At 40.1% G+C, this 22,706-nt stretch overlaps 2 protein-coding genes across 11 annotated transcripts in view; both read right to left on the bottom strand.

Annotated features, from left to right (window-relative positions):
- cabin1 (calcineurin binding protein 1) overlaps positions 1-11,577 on the bottom strand; it is a 58,147-nt gene extending 46,570 nt beyond the window's left edge. For 9 of the 10 annotated variants that reach the window (XM_083553996.1, XM_083553999.1, XM_083554000.1 and 6 more), the window contains exons 1-20: positions 11,481-11,577; positions 9,767-9,807; positions 8,965-9,060; positions 8,767-8,880; positions 8,547-8,681; positions 7,776-7,956; positions 7,536-7,665; positions 7,266-7,415; positions 6,633-7,120; positions 5,675-5,846; positions 5,399-5,535; positions 4,909-5,126; positions 4,716-4,788; positions 4,099-4,286; positions 3,813-3,950; positions 3,451-3,648; positions 3,119-3,361; positions 2,873-3,026; positions 2,521-2,633; positions 2,263-2,415 (exon numbers count right to left, since the gene is read on the bottom strand). In XM_083553996.1, the coding sequence (XP_083410122.1) occupies positions 2,263-2,415; positions 2,521-2,633; positions 2,873-3,026; positions 3,119-3,361; positions 3,451-3,648; positions 3,813-3,950; positions 4,099-4,286; positions 4,716-4,788; positions 4,909-5,126; positions 5,399-5,535; positions 5,675-5,846; positions 6,633-7,120; positions 7,266-7,415; positions 7,536-7,665; positions 7,776-7,956; positions 8,547-8,681; positions 8,767-8,880; positions 8,965-9,060; positions 9,767-9,769 (3,084 nt within the window). In that variant the 5' untranslated portion in view covers positions 9,770-9,807; positions 11,481-11,577. The remainder of the gene's footprint in view (positions 1-2,262; positions 2,416-2,520; positions 2,634-2,872; positions 3,027-3,118; positions 3,362-3,450; positions 3,649-3,812; positions 3,951-4,098; positions 4,287-4,715; positions 4,789-4,908; positions 5,127-5,398; positions 5,536-5,674; positions 5,847-6,632; positions 7,121-7,265; positions 7,416-7,535; positions 7,666-7,775; positions 7,957-8,546; positions 8,682-8,766; positions 8,881-8,964; positions 9,061-9,766; positions 9,808-11,480) is intronic. The other variant, XM_083553998.1, reaches the window with a different exon arrangement.
- Positions 11,578-12,563: 986 nt separating this feature from the next.
- cep78 (centrosomal protein 78) lies at positions 12,564-21,192 on the bottom strand. The gene is made up of 16 exons (XM_083554022.1): positions 21,059-21,192; positions 20,049-20,316; positions 18,941-19,110; positions 18,790-18,862; positions 18,568-18,671; positions 17,784-17,958; positions 17,551-17,664; positions 17,391-17,455; positions 16,292-16,382; positions 15,921-16,029; positions 15,790-15,832; positions 15,525-15,668; positions 14,766-14,843; positions 14,494-14,648; positions 14,237-14,363; positions 12,564-13,642 (listed from the first exon to the last, which is right to left on the bottom strand). The coding sequence occupies exons 2-16, from the start codon at positions 20,308-20,310 to the stop codon at positions 13,193-13,195; spliced, it is 2,160 nt and encodes a 719-aa protein (XP_083410148.1). The 5' UTR covers positions 20,311-20,316; positions 21,059-21,192; the 3' UTR covers positions 12,564-13,192.
- Positions 21,193-22,706: the final 1,514 nt, after the last annotated feature.

Raw genomic sequence — 22,706 nt, 5'->3', positions numbered from 1 at the left:
GAGCGGTCAACGTTTGAGTTTATAGAGTCCTTTTGCGGGCATGGATTTTGAACTTTTCATTGTGGTTGAAATTTTTTTTTAAATTGGCCTCTAATTAAGTACATTTAGTTTTTGTTCAAAGCCTGAGCAGATTGTTTTCAGGGTTCCTACACAGACTTCCCTAATGATCTTTAAGACCTTATTTAACATCTGAATTATTTGAAGAATGTAAATTCCATCTATAACATGCTAAATGTTACATTCTCTGATGTATGCCAGAGTCTCTGATGTATGCTATTATATTACCAAATAATTAGTTTAAAAAAAAAAAAATAAATAAAGGTTAATAAAAGGTTGTATCATGTTCATTGCAGGGCATTTTTTTAAAATTTAAAATCCAATTCTAAAACAGTAAAATTTTCACTATTTAATATTTTCATTTTAAACTATAAAACTTCAATCCCACAGCAACAGAAGGATTGTCCACACTATTATTATTTTTTTTCGTTTTCAAACTCCGTTTTGGCTCTCTGCCCATGCTGAGACGGCGATTTCAGTCAACAAAAACGTAGCTTTTTTTAAAACGCTCTCTTTTCAAAACTGCAAAGCAACCCTGTGTTTTACTGCCCTTACAACAACCTGCTGACAATTATCGTTTTCATCACTTAACTGTGGCAGAAGGGGGACAGAAAAAGAACTGGAAGTTAAAGGAAATGAGAAAACTTGAGGTAATTGCAAAGCAATTACAGCACAAGTAAAAAAAAAAAACCCAAAAAAACCCAGCAGATCTGTCCTCTCTTTCCCCAGTTATCGAATGCATGCAGGGCTTTCCCCCTCAAAGAAGAGCACTGAATAACGAGGATGTGTGTGTGTGTATATGTGGCCACAGGAGAATCAATCGCTTGATTAGTGCAGAATCGGCCTGCTGCAGACCTCATGCCACCCGGCTGCCTAATTAGCTCTGGGAAAACACATTTGTAAACTCATTAAGTAACAAAGCTCACAAAGGAGCCTCGGGGAGAAGGTAATCAAGCAGAGAGAGGGGAGCTGGGACTCGAAGCAGGAGATGCTGAATCAAACCCTGAGCAATCAAAGCCACTGTAGAGCAAAGAGCTATCGTCGACTGTAGGGGTAATGAGGCGGTGTACCTTTGAGACGTATTTATAAGTCTTTTAGCTACTCTTCTTGTCTGTACAGTGTATGCCTATGACACATTGTGCTCCTAAGGCTATTGTACTCTGATTGTTTGTATTGTCGCAGGAGCTCTTGACCAGAGGTCGACCGATATGGGTTTTTCTCTGGCCTACGCCAATGCCGATATTTAGAAATCGGGCAAGCCAATGGCCGACATATGATGCCGTTTTCTTTGCCCGATTTTCTTTTTTCCACCCTTCATCTCACGGTTTAATAATTAAACGTTATATAGAAAACGTATTAAACAACATAAGCCTCTCCAATCAGTGCACTGGTACCAGAGTCTACCTGTAGCCTAAACTACAGCTGGTTAAAGGCTCGCTCTACTCTACTCTTGACCTAAGGAAAAATACCTGAAAACCTCTAATCTTACTAAAAAGTTTTATAGTCCCGCTACAAAATAGTTTGTCTGATAGTCAAGAACTGTGAGATATCAAACAAATTAATGTCCCATATCCTGCATATCGTCCTATGCCTGTCTGAACATATGTAGAATTTGCAACAGCGTATTAAATGAACTGATCTAAATTGAATGTATTCGCTGAGGTGTGCGCTTTAATAAATGAGATGCGATGCACAAGCACAATCCTGTCAATAGATGTGGTGAATGGAGACTGCATACTGTTGTGGGCTTCCACACAGCAATTTATAAAAAGGACTGCATTACAAACAAGTTCCCCTTATTAATATATAAGAATGTGAATCTTCGACAGCGATATAATGAAAATTGTTATATTTCTGAAAGCTGTTATATTTCCTGGAGTAGAGATGGGTTTTTTTTCAGATGTGGAAATGATACGTTAAACACGAGCATTATGGGAATTTTCAACCACCGGTATCTGATATAACCTGAATCACTTAGATTTAGATCAAGTTCACTACAGCGTGAAACTGTATTAATCAGCTTGTCTAAAGAAGGACATTCATTGTGTGAGAAAATCACACATTGCGCGCAAGAATCTATTCATCTTTTACTGGCTCCTTTGATCAAAATCTTTTCAGTGTTATAGGCAGGGGAAAAAAAAAAAGGTTTCCAGCTGAATTTTTCCCAGAACGAAACAAAGCAGTGTAATGAAACTGTGAGACTACCTGTGGTGCAGCGTGCTCCTCCAGGTAACGCGCTTTGCTCTTCTTGCTTGGGTACGAGTACAGGCAGTAGAAGCACTGTTCCAGTGCCGTCTCCAGGTCCTCCTTATAAGGCAGAACACTGGGTTCGGCTAGCTTCTCCTGCAGTACACGCACCTGCGGCGGACACACGCAAACGGTATATGGTTAAATTGTTTATTAAACTGGGAGAAGAGGGTATGTGGTTAAATTCCAGAAAGTGATTACTGTTTTCAGACTCACAAAGAACTTGAGCAGAGCGCCGTCTGAGTTGCAGCACCAGGACCGGCGGCCCAGGTACTCGTGTGCTGTGTTTAACAACATCAGCGACGCAGGAAACAGTGGATTGTTGTCATCTAGAGAACGTACAAATACAAAGCACAGTGCTGAACAAACATCTGCGGATTTCATTCCTCATCATTCCAACATTGTGGTAACAGTATGGAAAAGAACCACATATGGCAGAAAAGGTCAGATGTCCCAATACCTTTGTTCATATAGCATAGACAGACAGACAGACAGAGAGACAGACAGACAGAACTGAATACTATACTATAATAATATTTCCCCTAATAGTAAGATTTGCAGACTATACCATCATCCTCATCATCAGCTTGGTGCTGGCGGAGTGTGCAGTTCAGCTCGGCCTCGTCCGGCTTGAGCAGGTGGTAGAGCAGCATCCACGGCAGCATGGAGGAGAAGTGAGGTTCCTTAGGGTCATCAGGCAACACCATACTGCAGGCTATTAGCTGCAGGGAAAACAGACTTATCAGACACACCTTCACCAAACAAATTATATTAGATCTGCAAGGAGTAAACACACACACACACACAAACAAACCTGTATGAGGTTGTTGGCAAGGCGAGGCAGGTGGGTGGTCAGTGGTATGCTGGTGAGAAGGCGTGGCTGTTCCGTGATGCACTGTTCGATTCCTCGCAACATTGCCGTCACTGTGGCTACCCACTCCTCCTTAGCAGAGGGACTGCTGGGTAACATGGCGTTTATGTGCTGCATGGCCTCGTTTAGTGCCACTTCAGTGCTCTCCAGACACTGAGCATAATCCTTCAGGCGGAGCAGAGAGCTCTTTGGGACATGAGATGAATAAATATTTGAATAGGGAGCTAGTTGTGTACAATTGTGTGTGTGTGCGCGCGTGTGTGTATGTGTATCACCTGAAGAAGTAACAGCTGTGCTGGTCTTTCAGGAGCAGAGCTGATATACTCCAATGACTTTGGCCGTGCTAAACTGGACCCGTAGTTCAGTGTGGGTTGGAGTAATCGCACCACGGACTGGTAGTCACCGGTTTCAAACAGCCTCTGAATCTCCTCCAGTGACTGGCACCTCTCTAAGGACTTCAGCTTCTTCTCAATCTAACACACACAAAATATTTTAATATAAAATAAGCTGCAGGGTTGGGTTTTTTTTTATATCCTGCTGCTAAATAAATCCAGTGACACAAGACAAAACGTTTTAAGGAAAAATATTTTTTTATTGGGTGAACCCCTATAAATGTATTTGATGTGTAATACTGTACCTCCTCTAAAGAAATGACTGAATCTACACAAAGGTTAGGCATGTGGATGGAGAATTTGTCTCCTTCCCCGGTGTGAAGCTGGCTCTTTAGTAGTCCAATGCACACATCATAGCGCTCCAGTGCCTCTTCCATGTCACCCTACAATCCAGAACAATGCATTGGACTTATTCTTACATACTGAAATAAGCTCACACAGTCAATGCAATAGCAAACATTATAATGCAAGTTAACCATTAAAAGATCCAAGGAAAACAAAGACAAGCATCAGCGCATTTGAGTCTGTTACCTGGAAAGCGAGGTGCCGACCCTTGAGCCAGTGCACTCTGAGAGCAAAGAACAGCCAGTCTCGCTCGAAAATGTCTGTCTGAGAAGAGGCCATAATCAGCATGTACAGATCAGTCAGGAAGCAGCTCTCCTGGCTGTCATGCATCCCGTAATCACCCCCGTGCCCGGACACAGTCTTCCTCTGAGATGCTGAGAAGACAAAATTATTGCTGGGAAACTGCTGCTGTATAAGAGGAATAAAACACTTGGAGTGGTGTTTTAGGATATTAAGCCTGGGTTGTTAACGGTATTGCTGCTTTACTCCTACCCTGTATAACATCTGCTATTAACAAGTGATCCAATTCGGAGTGGACAGCCGAGACCGTAAAAAGCCCTCTCCAGTGACCACTTGTGATCACATTTCGTACACCGTTTCCACTCAAGAAAGGCTGGCACGCATATTTATCATATGTGATTCTGGAGTTATTATGGAGGGACATGGGGTATATCGGTAGGAGAATGCTGAGGATGGAGCCGCTGCCCGAAAGAGGCAGATGTAGAGGACAGAGGTGTATGAGTCGCTGTGGAGACCCCTAATGGGAGCAGCCTTAAAAAGAAGAAGAAGAAGATGATTCTTACTGTTCTTTCCCTTAGTGAGGGCCCAAATCTCCAACTGCATTTCCATACAAGACAAACTCATGATCATCATCTCCTATAACGCACACACACATACAACACAGTCTTATAAAAAAAAGTGCATAAACCCACACACAAAAAAAACCCCCAACCCATTAGATAATTTGCCTTTTGCTAGCATTGCTCTCTCTCACACCTTTATATGCCGGTTGTTGGAGTCTCGGAGCAGTGGATTGGGAAGACCTGCACTGTGTCGCCTCCAGCAGTTGTAGATCTCCATCACCACTCCGCTTAGTCCGGGGGGCCACTCTTCCAGAAACTTCTGTCCTATTGCCTTCAAATAGCGCATAAGGAGTTCCAGGATGCCACCGTTCTCCATGTTAGCTAGCAGGAAGGAGTGCACCTCCTCATGCTCTGTGAAACAACATCCAAACGAGTCGTTACGAGCCGAGATAAAGTGAAAAAATAAAAGAGAAATAAAGAGTAAAAAAAAAAAAAATCGAAATACTAAAAAGTCAAGAGGTAGTAGTAAAGTTTTTACTATGAAATGAACAGTCAATAAAAATATTTTACAAAAGCTTTGATGCTGGTAATATTATGCTTTAGTACATAAATTACAGCACAGTATTAAAGTTTAAAGAGATTCAAAACAATTAAAACAAAAAAATACAGAGATCCAACTCTACCTTTCTCTGCTGAACTGATGTAGTCAGAGAGGTTCGACCCCGTGCCAGGGTTAAGCTTGGAGCTGGGTTTTGCCTCACACTGCCGGTCCATGTTACAAAGGCTTTCCTCATCCTCATCCATGTCAAACTTTCTCAGCCTTTCATATAGATACACATATAGATCATAACCACAGGGATTTATACTAATAACAGAAAAATGACATATGAAAGTGAGATAATGCTGTTTGACTCCGTCCTGATCCGATCTAGATAAATAGGTGAAAAGCATATTAGTACCGTTGTGGTAGGAATTTAAGTAGCAGTTCTTGGAAGTCGATCTTTTCTTCCTTTTTGCTTTTGGTGTTGCGAACACGTGCGGATCTCCTCTTGGCCGTCTCTCCGCAGTCCTCGATCGTTCTCTTCCTCTTAGTGACCTTCTTCGCTTTATCGTTCAGATGAGAGTCGAGAACTAACAGAAAACGTAAATGTTCAGGGTAACTGAAATCGCATTAAATCTGGTCGTTTTAACCAAAATTATCCTGCAAGTTTTTTTCCCCCCAACTACATTTATCATTTACATGCGCACAGCACACTCGCTGCAGGGCTACTGAGGCTGTACCCCCTACATAAATTTCTCTATAACACACACCATTTCTTGAATCCTGCACGTCAAAAATATGCCAATCTTGCCAAATATTCACGTAAATTACACAAATGCTACATTAATTTATGTTTAAAACTCCCGTGTGCTCTGTGTAAGCTATTGTGCAAAACAATTATACTGACAATTAAATCAATGTAAAAAAAAGTATTTTTTTAATCTGTATTATTTTGCATGTATGTCAGTTTACGGCCAAATAAAAGGTTTCGATTTATTGTTAAATGTTTGTTTATGATACAGTTTATACACATTTCCCCAAAATTCTAATTCCTGTAAATTCCCGGTAAGTTTTCAACTTGAAATATTTTTTGAATTTCCCCAATAAAGTTTCCATTGAAAGTGGCCGCTTCTTTGCAACCCTAATCTCAACAAAGAATTTAAAACCCGACACTGTATTTTAGCATTCTGCTTTACAATCATGAGTTAAGCTTTTCATATAGCTGCACTTCTTAAACTCTGCCATCATGAAATCTCTCAGTATAGAATCTGCAACAGACATCCTGATATAAATATTTGTAGGAAATCTGTAAGAAAATAGTACACAAATCCAGGTTTTCAATGACTGCAAATAAACTCTCAATACTTGTTACTCACCACCAGGGGGTGCAGCAGTATTACCAGAAGATGCAACAACAGCAGTACTAGTAGTACTAGTACCATTAAAAAAAACAGCGACAGCAGTAGTGGTTGTAGCAGTAGTGGTCACAGCAGTAGTGGTTGTAGCAGCAGTGCCAACCTCCACTGGGCTCTGGCTCACTTGTATCTGTCCTGTGTTGCTGCTGCTTTGAGCCTGTGGCTGCAGGGGGCACTCAGGAGGCATGGACTGGCTGGCACTGGGGCTGCTGGAGTCTGCCGGAGGTGGAGGAACAGTCTCTGGTGCTGAAGCAGAGGTGGAGGACTGGGGAGACTCTGTGGCTGGTGCTGTCTGAACTGGCGGGGGGGCATCTGAAGGGGTCTGGAGGATGCAATCGGGATCACGGTACATGGTAAGATCAATCCGACGACCGTAGTCGGGTCTTGGAACTAGGCACTCGTTCTGGTGTTTATACATGGTTAGTAGGCTCTCACCAACGTTCTTCCAACTGCAAAGATGTATAATGGCCATATGTTTAATTACCAGGATATGTAAAGTTTATACGATAAAGCAATTGCTGAAGAGAAGAACAAAACCAATATCAATAGTGCGCCTTTATCAGTATTGTTCAGCAGTTGACACGGCGGACTTACGTGAAGCGTTTGATGGGCTCCACTAACTGAAGGTCTTGCACGGGAGGTTGTGCCAGTTTCGCCTGTCTTTGTCTCCTCAGCTCTAAAGCCTCCTCTATAATACTGTGAGCTTCCTCCTCATCCGTGTGACCGTACTGCATGGTCATATCGCTAAGGACAGCACACACACACACACACACACAAACATACAGCACTCATAATCCTACAACCAAAGACAGATTTTTCTATACACTGTGATCTGTGTGAATATCAGAAAAGAGAGTGACATACAGTTTGGAGAACAGCTTCATAGAGTCTCGTCTAAGGCAGGGCTGCTCTTCAAAAATCTTTTCCTTTAGCACCCAGCCTTTATTGTAGCCTATATCCTTCTTCAGGGCCTTGCAAATATAGTACAGGCAACCTGCCAACCAGACACAGATGACAACCATGTTATTCTTTAAATATTACTGCTGGAGCGAAAGAAAAATCTCAGAAACTCCATTATCACAAACCCTATTAAGGAATACGTACAGCTGTAGTCACTAAGGGTGTATAAGACAGTGATGAGGCTGTCGAGGCACGGCCAGTGGTCAGGGTTACAGTTCAGTCCCACCTCGAAGGCATGACGAGCCAGTGGGATGCTCACTCTCCTCAGAGCCACCTGACCCAGCTTATACCACATGTTCACATCAGTGGAGTCCAGCATGACAGCCTGCGTAAAAATGGCACGCTTGTACATCGGGGACTGAACAGTCAGACACTTTCATAAATAACCTTTATGCTAACAACTGGAGGTCGAACGATAGTGGAGTTGGATTGTACTTGTCAATAACCGATTAATCAACTGATATAAATAACACATACTATATTCATAACTATATTAATAAATATTAAGGGAAATAAAATACATGCATTCAAACTGAAACAAAAAGTAACACTCCGAAGAAATAAAAACGGTTACATCCAAAATATTAATGTTTTAATAAACAGCACATGGCATCAGTGATTCGCCTCTAGAGGCCGCTCTTGTACTGTATAACGCAACCCGGAAAAACTATCGGTATGGATTTGGGCGATAGCTGATAGTTCCAGCAATCACCTATCGGTGCAGATCAATCGTCGACCTCTACTAACAACATTTATGATGCTGCATACAATGCGAGGTAAGGCTATCTCAAACACTTCTTAAGGGAACCGTTTGACATAGAAAACCGCCATTTCTTCGATCCATGCGGAGGATTTTTCTATTATATCGAAAGGGTTCTTTCATTCATACATGTAATGAGCACGATGAATTATTACCTCCACATAAAAGTTTGTCGCTGTATCCAGGTCTTCCTTGAGAACTGCGAGGCTAGCCAGGTTTTTATAAGTGGAATATTTCAGCATAAGCCCCGGGTGCTTCAGCCCAACCTTCTCATCTTCAGAAGCCACTGCCTGAAATAAAGGAAGAACCGAATCAATTGTTACAGCCCATTAGACGCAAAGTGCGATTTAAAAATCGAGGTACACACGTGCGTACCTCCTTAAGCAGCGGCGTCTTGAGGAGCTCGTGATAGGCTTTTGCCGATTCCTCGAACTTGTCATGCTTCTGCAGATCGAGAGCTCTGTGGTACAACGCAAACGCCTCGGCTTCCTGCAGCACACCGTAAGAGAAATGATGAATCGGTGCAGCTGACTGCGTCGTTTCTGAGACGAGGATAAAATTACACACACTCACCTGGGCCTCTTTAGTCTGGCTCGGTTTTGCACTTCTAAAGGGATCCTCATGCTCGTCCGCAGTCTCGGAGGCTGCGTTGAGAGCAGCGATCCGGATCTGTAAACCCCGGCAAGGTTACATAATAAATAGAGTGAATATATTACAGGTGGGGATTAGGGGTAAAACGATTCCTCGTGTAACTTGAGTTATGCGAATACAAAAATGCATCGAGGCAAATTATTTGTTAGGTCCATTTGACTACAAATGGAGCACTGCGTTTCCCCACGGACCGTTATTACTGATGCGCCACCCACAAAACTCTGGACCGCTCTGGTAAATGCAGATGTTGCCGAATTAAAAATGGAGGAACGGGAAGAAAACATCGAGGTGCGAGGAGAAGAAAATCATCATTTTAAACTAAAACAAACAACAGTGCGTTTACCTTCTTTAGAATAATTTGAAACTGAGTTTAATATTTTTATCTAAGATTTTTTATTTATTTATATATTTGTATTTACTTTTTGATGTAATATGGCAATTAAGTGCACTAAGTCAGTTTAGTTTTCAAAGATATTCTTGTGTGCAATTCCAGCAATTAAAATGTACATTTTCCTAAAAAGAAAACAAATGACCAGTTCATTTTAAGAGACCCGTCTTATTTTCTTCCGTATATTAAGTATTGCTCTTTAATAAAGAAAAAGTACTTCTTATCCGATCACTCTATCAATCGATGAAATAATCGGTAGATTACATGACTACTAAAATAATCGAAAGCTGCAGCTCTAGTAGGAATACACTGTGGTTTAAAGAAAACATAACGTACCATCTTCTTTTATGTGTGGTTCAGCATTGCCACTGTCTGCTCTGTAAAAACACAAATAAATATCAAATGAGTTATTATATAAAAAATATGCATGCACACACACCTCACCTAATATACTTTTTAGGGAAAACATCTACACTGTCCAGACTCTTAAAGACTTCCAGTACATCAACAGAGACAAAATGTCTCGAATGTTTATACATTTATACCTACGTCTCATATCTTAGTGGAAGTAGAGGCTTAGCACTTTATTTCAATCAAGAAAATCTTGCAAGTGATTTTCAGCAAATTCAGGTTTTTTAATCAATTGACCACTATCTGAGTATCCGACCTAACTGACTCTCAGCATGCTCCTGTTGTCACTCAGCATCTCCATTTATGCTTTTATGGCTCCAAACACGTCAATGGCCCCATCACACCATCTGTATGTACACCACTGCCTCTCTGAACAGTATATAGTGGGATTGGCAAAGGAGGCAAAGAAAAGCATAATTATTCTTACTATTTAAATGACTTATGCATTTATGTCTTTGTGCTTTGTATAAATGACACATTACACATTAATAAAGACCGTGCGAATGTTTAGTCTGGACAGGATTGCTGCTGTAATAATAAAATACTATTTTTCCTCATGTCACATTTCATGATCACCTTACACACCGACCGGGCAAAACGTTATGACCATCTGAATAATATTGTGTTGGCCCCCCTTTTGTTGCCAAAACAGTTCTGACCCATTGAGCATTAACCGATTTAACTTCTTCAGCAATTTGAGTTACAGAAGCTCGTCTGTCAGATTGGACCACATGCTCTTCACGTGCATCAATTAGCCTCAGCTGCCCATGACCCTTTCACCGGTTCCCCACTGTTCCTTCCTTGGACCACTTTTGATAGATACTGACCACTGCAGCTGGGGAACACCCCACAACAGCTGCCGTTTTGGAGACGCTCTGATCCAGTCGTCTAGACACCGTCTAGACGTTTGGCCCTTGTTAAACTCGCTCAAATCTTTACGCATGTTTACTTGGTGCCTAAGACTGCTATCCAACCCTACACCAGGTACCATGATGAAGAGATAATCAGTGTTGTTCACTTCACCACTCATAATGTTGCTGATCCTGATCTGTGTATATGTTGATTTCTGCAAAGCAGCTATAAATATAATACAGAACGGAATCTATAAAGATTAACCTAGATTCAGATGCTCCATAATATATATATATATATATATATATATATATATATATATATATATATATATATATATAATAGAGTAAAAATTATCCAACCAGCAGAAGGACATAATGTATTGTTTGATCACTAAAACTGACCAATCCGGTTTCAAGAGGCTTGTGATTAAACTGGTTTATGTTCAAATGCATACAAACAAACAAAAAAACTGTATAAAACGTTAACGACACAGAAGGTGCGTTAATTTACTCCAAAATTAATCTTAAATTCTTAAATTATATTCATATTTATAAATATAAAATAAAATGTATTGAAGGTAACATCGCTTTTCATTTGGACCGTTATAGCTGTTAGCTAGCTCTAGTCTTTTTGTTGTTTACAACTGGTCACCTAGCGAACTTTTGCCCTAAAAAAAAAAAAAAACCGCGTTTCTCAGATATTACATTTTAAAATCTACGAACAATGTCATTAAAACGTAGCTACATATTATTTATTTTTAGTTAATTAAAAAATATTTACGTACAATTCTGTTTGACGCTCGAGCGAGTCTCCCAGCCGGCTCAGGGACGCGCGAGCTCTTCTCTGCTGTTACGCAGCTTCCTGTTGGCAACACTGAGAATTTTGACTGGCTGACAGGGACGCGCGCGCACGCCACCGCATGCGAACCAATCAGGCTTCAGCTAGCTTCAGAGACCGTGTAGTGACAGAAATCTCGATTCGATTCCATTCGATTCGATTCAATTTAATGTATTTTTTTTATAGCACATTTAACAATAAACACTGCCCAAACCAGATTTACAGATAAAAATAGCTAACAAAAATTTTTTTCATTCATTGACAACGAATTTCAATATCGATTATTATCGATTAATTGTTGCAGCCCTATTAGATATGCATGTATCATAATTAATGCACATTCCTGGTCATGGGTACCTCAGGAACATGTTTAACTCGACAGAGATGCCGAAAGAAAGAGAAGGATAGAGTAGAGAGATGAAGAGAGAAATAAGGGTTTATAATAAGTATCCTTATTGTTACATAAAAGTTAAAGGGAGATCCAGAAGGTTATACAGAGGGCTCTCTGGGATAATAAATGGCCCACCACACCACTATCCACAAACCTGAGTGAACTCGAGAGAACGGAGTGACAACAGCATCCAAATGTCCCAGTTCACCAAAATACGCTTGATCCATGATCCCTTCAGACTGCTTCTTTACCAAATGTGGATGGAATAAGATCATATTTTTTGGTTTTCTGAAGATCATTGCTAAAGGAAATAATCCTCAATAACACACACAAATAAATAAACATGAATTGTGAGAAGTAAATAAGTTCTTAGCAGACTCATTGATTCACTATTTTCAATGAGTTGTATTTATTTAGTTTTTCCCCCAATTGTGTGGCAGACTGAAACCCTGGAATATATATTATTTACTGAACACTACAGACTCATGTTTTTTTTTTATTCATCATAAGTAACTGCCTGGTAAAAATCAGGGTGGATCCAGGGCCTATTCCAGGAACAACGGCCGTGAGGCAGTGAGGAATATATTTATATAAAAATGAATAATTACAAAATAATCATTCAATAAACCACATCATAGCTGTTTATGAGGGGTTTTTATTTAGTAGCACTATTATGAAATCTTTCTTCATCTATGTAATTTGGTTGCGCATTTATTCTGACAAATTCACAAATATTGAGACAATTTACAAAAAAAAATCTATTATTATTTTTTTTTAAAACCACAATAAATATACAGTTGTAAAACAAAAACCTGCCTTAAAACGCTGCAAAGAACAAATGGCTTCCAGGAGACACTTTTCAAGCATCTCAACAGCACAGAACACCAAAAAACAAATAAAAAAAACAATTCATTCATTTTCACAAATTTAAATCAATTTGGTTCTCGGAAATTTGGCAAAAAGGACAACAGCATAGTGAAAATGAGCTAATAAAAAAATTAAATAAAAAGTTTAGCACCCAAATGGTTACAACTCCAACAGGTAGAGAATACCCACAATGCACTTGGTGATCAGAGTTTATCGTGTCCTACACCTCATCACTTTTCAACTATATTGAATTTCTAATGCACAATCACATTGCCATACTGTTATTATCTCATAAAATCTCTACGATCCACTCAATATTTCTGAGCACTTTAGTTATTATAAAATGGTAAAATCTATCATTTTAGGTGTTGGCACACAGCGTAAAGTAAGATGATCTGTCACTAGAGGCCAGCCAATCCAACAGCACTCCTCTGACCCTCAGAGACACTGAGATTCTGGGAACCAAGCTGGGACATGCTGGACGATCTGGAGCTCAGAGCTGAAGAGAGCTTCCCCTCAGAGAAATCATCTCTGTAGGAATAAGAGAGTTTACTGAGAGCACTACGATGGATGCTGCTGGATGAACTGGCCGATTTTGAGCCTCGGCTGCCTCTGCGATTTTCAGAGACAGACTCCCTGTTTAAGTGGGTTGGAGAGACACTCTGCTGCTGAAGAACCCTGGGCTGATCCATTGGAGAAGGTGACGGGTTGGAGGGCACCGGGGCTGGCGTGAGGATCGCCTCCTGTGGTGACTGGAGATTCCGGAGACAAGAGTTCTTAGAGGCTGCAGAAGCGGCAGAGGATGGACTGCTGGATTGAGGTCTTGATGTTTTTTGGAAGTTGGTTGGTATCTGCAGAACATGTGTCAGGAAAGTCAGGGATAACTATGATACTAGACAAGTTGTTTAAATGAAACAAAATAATGCTTTAAATAATTAATAAGGTGACGTGATGCAGGATTAGAAATTAGTTTATTAGAGGGACAGTGCATGTAGGACGTTTTGGAGACAAGGTGCGGGAGGTGAGATTGAGACATGAGGAACATGGGGTATATCGATAGGAGAATGCTGAGGATGGAGCCACCAGGAAGGAGGAAAAGAGGAAGGCCAAAGAGGAGGTTTATGGATGTGGTGAGGGAAGACATGCAGGTAGTTGGTGTGAAAGAGGCAGATGTAGAGGACAGTAGTATGGAGACGGATGATCCGCTGTGGCGACCCCTAATGGGAGCAGCCGAAAGAAAGAAGGTGGTGTGATCTAATCTTTTATCCAATCTGATTCAAGAATTTAGCAGTGCTGTGGTAATTGCAGCCTTTTAAAGTCTGATAACTAGCGATGAATGACAAAATGTTCATGATATGGAAATCTTTCAGAATCTGCTACAATATTTCCATTTCCATGGTTCCTTAATAATTTCCTCCTGTGTAAACATGTTTAAAGATACTTACAGCAATACTTTCTTTCCTCTGCTCGCTGGCCTGGTCTCCTCTTCTCTGTGTGGAAGAGAACTGTGGACGATTCAGAAGCCCCAAGTCTGACTGCTCAATGCCAGCCATGGACACCAACTGACCCAGCCTGCAGTGGAGCATCAATATCATGGATTTTTATTCTGTACTACACTACATTGTACTACACTTATCCCACTGCATACTGAAACGACTTAAATGTTGACATTTTTGACATGTTGACATGATCCCTGGCTAACCCAGCATCTTTCAGCAGGTCAAGGAAGGCATGGAATTTTTGAAAGGAAGCCTCGATGCTGTCCAGAACTTGTTCATCCTCCAAGACTGAGTGACTGATGTGAGCTTCTGAGAGAGACTGATTCAGGCTGCGGAGGCGATTATTCTCTAACTCCAGCTATTCAAAATAAACAAAGACACATGGTAAGAGAAGATGACGAAGTATATGAACCAGTGTGGAAAAAGAGCCATAAGTCATAGCATAAACAAAAGAAAACCATTAGGATGGCTGTACCTCGACGACACGAGAGCTGACTTTCAGCCTGGCATTTCTCTCCTCTGTAAGCCGGAGTTTGTATTCCTTTAGCTGCTCCTGGAAAAGAAAATGTGCATTTCACTGTTAGACAAACACAAACAAACAAACAGACAGAAGCACACAAATAGATAGAATTCAGGCAATCAGATATAAAGATAGATCAAGTTATTAATAGAAACCCAAATACAGATAGATATGCAAACAGAAAAGATAAACAGATATATAGATAGACGAAAGAGTTTGGCACCGACAGGTGATTCATGAGACTGTCAGCAAAAATAAAAACCGATAGTTTTTCCGGATTGCGTTTTGCAGTACAAGAGCGGCCTCTAGGGGGGGAATGACTGATGGCACGTGCTATTTATTTGAAGTGTCTTTTTAATTTTTTTCATTTTGGATATAACTTTTTATTTAAGTGTAATGTTATTTTTTGTTTCAGTTAGAATGCATCTTATTTTCACAATTTTTTTAAATATAATTAATAATCGGTTGATTAATCGTTCATTGGCAAGTACGATCCAACCTAGATATCGGTATCATCCACTATCGAGCGCTAACAGACAGACAGTGAGATAAATGATTAGAAAAAAAGACAAATTAATGGATATAAACAGAACAAAGGACATACACACATACAGATAGTATGAATTACTAACTCAAGTGTTGTAGACAAAATAAAATCTCAGCCAGGCAGATGTAGCATTTGCAGTATCTGCTAATACTGTACTAACATGGTACCTGCAGACTCCTGTAATCTGCCTGTAGACGTCTGAACTGGCTGCTGCCGATGTTCTCCCGAGCACTATGTGCAAACTCTTTTTCATTTTCCTCAGACGCCGACTCACTTTCTGACTCTAATGTAAGTCGAATGGATGAGGCGTTCTGGAAGGAAAAAAATAATTGGACTAGAATTTCATAGCACTAATAAAAGTTAAATGTAAAAAAAAAAAAAAAAAAAAAAAAAAAAAAAAAAAAAAAAGAAAGAAAGAAATAAAGAAAAAACCTGAAAGCTCCAATCTGCTGTTGTGGCACTCTGAGGTAAACCCCTAAAGAAAACCAAACACCACAAAAGATACTGAAAAGATGGACAATATAATAGTTGAACCGTCATTGCATTACTAATAGTAGCCTCACCTTTGAAGTTTGGCCCGTGCTGCAGTGCGCCATGGGATACCGCCAGTGCTGCCGGATCGAGGGGGCCGGCCTCCACATGCCGCTAAAGATGTCCGTCGTGAGCCTTTAACTAATTAAGTATAACGTTAGTATGTGTGCCAAACAGCAAAACGAAGCTTGTTATTGCATCATAACTATAAGAGCCAATCAGGTGTCTGTATGCAAATACAATTTCGTTTGCGAAGTGTTTCATGTATGCATATTCTTACAATTTAATACAATACGCTATATTAATTTCTTTGGATACTGTGCCTTATATCATATTATAATCGGCCCGGAATTCACCATTAGAATAAGAAAACCTTTATGACTTCACGAAATGGCTTTCTGACCGATTCTGTAGGTAGCTTTTTCCGTGCTTCTCCTGGCCGGCGGACCCAAGTGTTCATTTGCATCTTTTGTTGGAGGTTTCAGCCACAAATACTACAATACAAACACAGATATTACTTGTCTTGCCTTTTCTAAAAGGGCTTCACATTTGTAAGGTCGTATCAAAAAGTTTTGAGACTAGTCTTGTAACACGACAACAGATAGCAGCACAAGGCTGCATGGACAGTCACAGGGAGCGCCGACTTTATTAAGTCGGTGCGCCAAAAGACATCGTGCTGTAAACATCGGGAGCTGTGCAACTGGTGCTATTCTGACCATGTGCGTTACCACGTCTGCCCGTCCAACCACGTGCGCAACCTGTCACCGAACTCTTTTCACACACAAGAAAAGAAGATTTCCAGAACACATTCCAGAAGTGTCAGGAATGCTGGGAGCATTGTATTGCTGTGCAAGGGGACTATTTTGAAGGTGATAGTGTGTAAACATTGATAAATAAAATACTTGCTCATACACAGAGCTAGTCTCGAAACTTTTTTGATACCACCTCGTATAAAGATGCTAAATTGTATAATTTAGTTAACAGCTGACGGGAGGTTGTAAACATTACTTATGAACCTGATAATTGGTCTTGAAATGGTGGCATCTCGACGTAATTAAATTTTTTAAGTAATCCAGTGTAACCAACTGGGCTATATGAAAAAGTAGCATTAAGTAAGTCATTATAAAAAAAAAAAAGAAGCCATATTTAACCCTTTACTGTAATAAATATCTGGTCTAAATGGTCTGATGAGGCCTAATATGAACTTTCTAGCCCTACATTTGGTGGAAACCCAACATTTCACATCTCATTGGGTTTTGCATCTAAACAGTGAAGCATGCTGGTGGTAGGATTCATTTAAGAATATTTTTTATTAGTAAAACCTAAAAAACAGCCAGATCTTAAAGTCTTCAAGAGTCACGTGGAGGAAGTGGACACCAATCCTAATTGACCCCGAATTCTTTATTTAATTTACAAGAAACCTAGATTACATTAAACACAACTAGCTCTTCTCTCTTTAGCATATTGCTGCAGCTAAAACACCTACAGCTGTGACGTCTTACCTGTGACTCCTGTCCTTTATTGTTCATAAGCACTTTTTTAATCACGGACTTCACCAGCTCATTATCTGAGATACATAAAGCAAACCAAAAAAAAAAAAAGGTTTAACATCCAATCAGTGTTCTGGGTTTATATATGAGAGGGTTCCAGAGTGTGACTGACCCACTAGGGGGTTCCTCCGGATGTCCAGGACACACAGGGTTGTGTTAGAGTGTAGCACTTTCTCCAGAGCACGAGCTCCATCATTAGAGATGCCACACCGCTGCAGGTCCACTGCTACAATATCAACACAGGATCAAATAATAATAATAATAATAATAATATCACCTGTACAACAGGTATGCTGTAATTATAACTAATTTGTAGGAAATTTGCTCCAGTGAATAGTTTCTAACCTTTGACCCACAGGTCTTCGGTGAGCTCCTGAGCGAGGGATGCCACTCCTCGGTCACCGATTAAAATATTTTCGTTAAGTATGATCCTGCGAAGCCCACCCATCGCCTCAAACTCCGCCTTCCTGTAGCGCAAAGTCTCCACCCACGCCGTGCTGTGTCGCTTCATTGCCTGGCTCTGCTCAAAATCCACGATCCAGCCATGTAGAAAACCATTCAGGTTTTTATATATATTTGCATTTTCATAGATCCTGCATACATGCACTATATGGACAAACATTTGTGGACACCTGACCACAAGATTTGCATTTTGAACGTCCCATTGCACATTTAGTCTCCGTTCGTTTTTATAATAACCTCCAGAGATGATGTTCTTCTAGATTTTGGATTGTAATTGGGAAGATTTGTCCTCATTCAGCACCAAAGGGTGTTGGTACCGATGTATGTGGGGTAAGGAGGCCTGGGGTGCAGTCAGCATTCACAGTCTTCCCAAAGGTGATCAAAAGGGTTGAGGTCAGATCTCACTAGCAGGAGATCTTCCACTCCAATTCATGGAAACCACATCATTAAATTCCGGTGTCCCAATACTTTTATCCATATAGTCTCATTCGTATTTGCTTATATCCCATAGATGAGTAATTGGTGAAAACGTTTTGGAAATTCATATATTTGTTCTCTAGTAAATGAAGCTAAACAGTAACAAAACTCCGTCCTTGGTGAAATCTATTGCTTTCTTTCATACTTTCTAAACAGTAACTCATCTCAAACACATTAAAAACCAGCTCACCTTCATAATGTTTGCCATATGCTCTGCCCCTCGCCATGTAATATTACAGGCAGTGAAATCCACTGTTTTAATAGTCGTTGAATATTTTACACTCTGACAAATAGCTGAATCAGAAAAGGACAAATCAGCAACACAATTTCATTCTATTTGGGAAAAATAAATGATATTTATACACACGCATACACACACATATACATACATAAACACTTCAGTAAAACTCACTCTCTAGTCCATTGTCTCCAATGGGGCAGTGTGCCAAAGACAAATGCTCCAATGAAACACTTGTGGACAAACCCTGAAAAGTATATACATATAAAACATATAAATTTGAACACGGTGAAAAATATTAGCGCTTAAGCTGATTTAACCCGACCTTAGTGAGTGCATCCAGGTCTCTTTCTCTGAGCGGCAGTCCGTGCAGGTGGAGCGTTTTAAGGCTGGCTGAAAGCCCCAGGCATTTCTGTACAGTCCTGCAGAGCTGAAACGTCATGCCCTTCGAATGGACATCCGGAGCCTTCTTTCTGACAGGAGTCTTAGAAGAACCTGGAAGAGTGTTTCACAGAGGATCACATGACTATCAAGTGATTTGAATTAAGAATCAGTCAAGTGACAAATCTTAAAAAAAAAAAAAAAAAAAAAAAAAAAAAAAACAGCTGCAGTAAAATTTTAATCAATCATATCGAGTGGGTAATTCGTTACTTCAATGCCTATATTTTAGTGCTGAGCATCACGCCTAGTGGTCGAACGATTAATCGGTTTTAATAGTTGTCTGCTGGAACTATTGGCAAAAATCCACACCGATAGTTTTTCCGGCTTGCGTCCGTTGCTTAAGCGGTTGAGAAGGTCCGTTGTCATTACGAGAGCGGCCTCTAGAGGCGAATAACTGACGCCACGTGCTGTTTGTTTTTACAGGCGAGACAGCGTGCTGCACGGAGAGTGCGCTGTGCACGGATAAGCACTATATTATATTTACAATTTATCGATTATATAATTCTAATTATGAATAGATATATTAATATTTATTTCATTTTTGTTCTAAAGTTCAATACTAATTTACATGGAGTGTTATTTTTTTATTTTGTCCAGTAGCCATTTTAAAACTAATCGGTTGATTGATCGGTTATCGGCAATTACGATCCAACCCAGATATCGGTATAAATTCGGTCGACCTCTAATCAAGACAATCAGTTTTCCTTTTTGCCCTCGGCCAATTCACACCCACCAGTTTTCTTGTGACAGCCACCAATCTGACAAGTTGAAGGCTATCATGCACTTCCTCAGAGTAACCAGATCTCTTCAACCTGCTGCTGATGCTATACCACAGGGATGCTTAACACACTCGAGTAAAAGAGCTATCTACCATCTTCCACATACATTAACATACATGTTTAAAAGTACCTAAAGTTATGTTTGACACAAAAGAAAAGTATTTTTCAAAGGAGATTCTGATTTGGTTTTCAGTTGACTATGGAATTACCAACCCTGAGTGCCTATTCTGGAAAGATAGCAACTTCGAACGGTGACATGGTGCAGCTGCTTGTTGATGGCCAATGCTGAAAGTATAGCCGCCCAGTCTGGGAAACCGATGGAGTCTCCATTAAAGTCCAACACTCCTTGTCTTAGGCCCGATCTCACAACAGCAACCGGGGCCGAGCCCTGAGTCGCACACAAGGACTCATAACAGGCCTCGAAGTCCAGAGCCGCTCGCCGTCTGGTCTGTGCAGACCCCTGCATCGTTCGCATAAGCACCTACAGGAAGGTGAGTGGAGGAAAGTTCACACACTTATACAGCAACCTCACAATTATACAATATAAAGAAGAATCCTCTGGACATTGTTTTTCTGTAGATTGGGTTCTGGAGTATTGGATTAGATTATATATAATCGCCGTTCTGTGTACTGTTTATTTATATTCGTACTGTTCATTCGTCTACTATTTGTATTTGTCATATCACCACCTTACCAACCTGCACACACGTGTATATTTTACACTGCTACCAATACACTTGTGTTTAGACACCAACTGCATTTTGTTGCCTTGTACCATAATTTGTGCAATGACAAAGTAGAATCTAAACTAGTAAAATAAAATACAATAGAAATAATGAAAAGGAAATAAAAATTGAATGAGCAGAATAAACATGAACTGTTAATAAAGGAAGTAAAGTGTAGCAGACGTGCACTTTTTTTTTCCTGAAGTGGATTTACTTCATAAGAAATGGTACTATTTATTTCTATTGCATTTCTACTGAATTCTTTTTAACTTAGTGCAAAAACTCCTGAGATTTGAACCATTTATAAACATATGACAGCGTTCACTACCTCCAGCAATGAAACACCTGGTTTACACAGTAAACTTTTGTTTATCACCTTGCTAACATTACTAGCTGAAAATAAAAAAAACAATACAGATTATTATTAATATAGTCATAATATTATGGTTGTTTTGTCGCTTTTTGGAGTAAATAAGTCGCCGTTATTTGCATTATTACCTATTTGTTATCGCTGTTTCCTTATCAACCGCCTCCAGGGAGAGTTTCTTGTTGATGTACCGCTTCGGTTTAAAACGTATGCACGCCCTGATTTCTTCTTCTTCTACGCCTTTTTGTGTGCGTGTTAACGTAAAGCGCCTCTACAGGCGGTAAGAAGAACTGTACCTCATCGCTCGGTAGGGTCGTATTGTTAATTGTTTTTTTTTTTTTTTAAATGTTTTTATACATTTGCAAATAACAAGAAAGCACGTCCATTTCAAATAGCCAGGATCTAATAAATAAGAGGTAATAACACAATTTTTTAAAAGAAAAGAAGAGCCATCTTTGTTTTTTTGTTTTTTTTGCGTGGCTCTACCGACCTCTAGTGGAGAGAAATAGAAATGCAGTTCACCTGTATGTAAAGCCCTGAAGTTGCTCATTGAATCTCTTTTTATTAGTTTGAAAATGTACAAACCATACACAAGCATATACAGGTGCATCTTAGTAAGTTAGAATATCATTACAAAGTTACAAATCAATTTTGGAGACTCGTAGTGTCACACTCTAATCAGCTCATTAAATCCAAACACCTGCAAAGGTTTCCTGAGTCTTTAAATGGTGTCTCATTCTGGTTCAGGCTACACAATCAGGGGGGAAGACTGCTGACTTGACAGTTGTCCAGAAGACGATCATTGACACCCTGCACATGGAGGGTAAGACACAAAAGGTCATCGCTAAAGAAAATGCTATTCACAGAGTGCTGTATACAAGCACATTAATGGAAACTTTGAATAAAATGTGGTGGAAAAAGGTGAAACGAAGCCCATTCAAGAGTTTGGGAAGATTCACAAAGAGTGGACTGCAGCTGGAATAAGTGCTTCAGGATCCATCTGCACAGACGTATCTATTGGCTACAACTGACTCATTCCTTGTGTCAAGCCAGGGTGTGGACAAACGACACAAAGGACTGAACTGTTGTTCAGTGGGCCAAGGTTGTCTTTTTAGATGAAAGGAAAGAAAATTTTGCATTTCATTTGTAAATCAAGGTCCCAGAGTCGAGAGAGGAGAAGCACAGAATCCAAGTTGCTTAAGGTCCAGTGTAAAGTGTACATAGTAAATGGTGGTTTGGGGAGTCATGTCATCTGCTGGCGTTGGTCCACTGTGGACCAGGAGGAAGTTTCAGAGCACTAAATGTTTCTCTCTGCTGACCAGCTTAATGGAGATGATTTTATTTTTCAGCAGGACTTGGCTTCTGCCCAAACTGCCAAAAGCACAAAAACTTGGTTAAATGACCATGGTGTTGATGTGCTTCACTGGCCAGCAAATTCACCAGACCTGAACCCTATAGGGAATCTATGGAGTATTGTCAAGAGGAAAATGAGAAACAAGAGACCAAAAAATGCAAATGAGCTGAAGGCCACTGTCAAAGAAACCTGGGCTTCCATACCACCTCGGCAGTGCCACAGACTGATCACCTCCATGCCACGCCCAATTGAGGCAGTAATTAAAGCAAATAGAGCCCCTACCAAGTATTGAGTACATATTCATTAAAAACATACTTTCCAGAAGGCCAACAATTCACTAGAAATGTTTTTTTTTTTTTTTATTGGTCTTAAGTATTTGAATTTATTTAGATAAATTGGTGGGTTTTTGTTAATTTTTAGCCAAA

This window comes from Silurus aristotelis (assembly GCF_946808225.1).
Source record: "Silurus aristotelis genome assembly, chromosome: 11".
In the NCBI taxonomy this organism is placed as follows: domain Eukaryota; kingdom Metazoa; phylum Chordata; class Actinopteri; order Siluriformes; family Siluridae; genus Silurus; species Silurus aristotelis.
The sequence above is the reverse complement of the archived record's forward strand: the minus strand, read 5'-3'. Positions and strand labels throughout refer to the sequence as shown.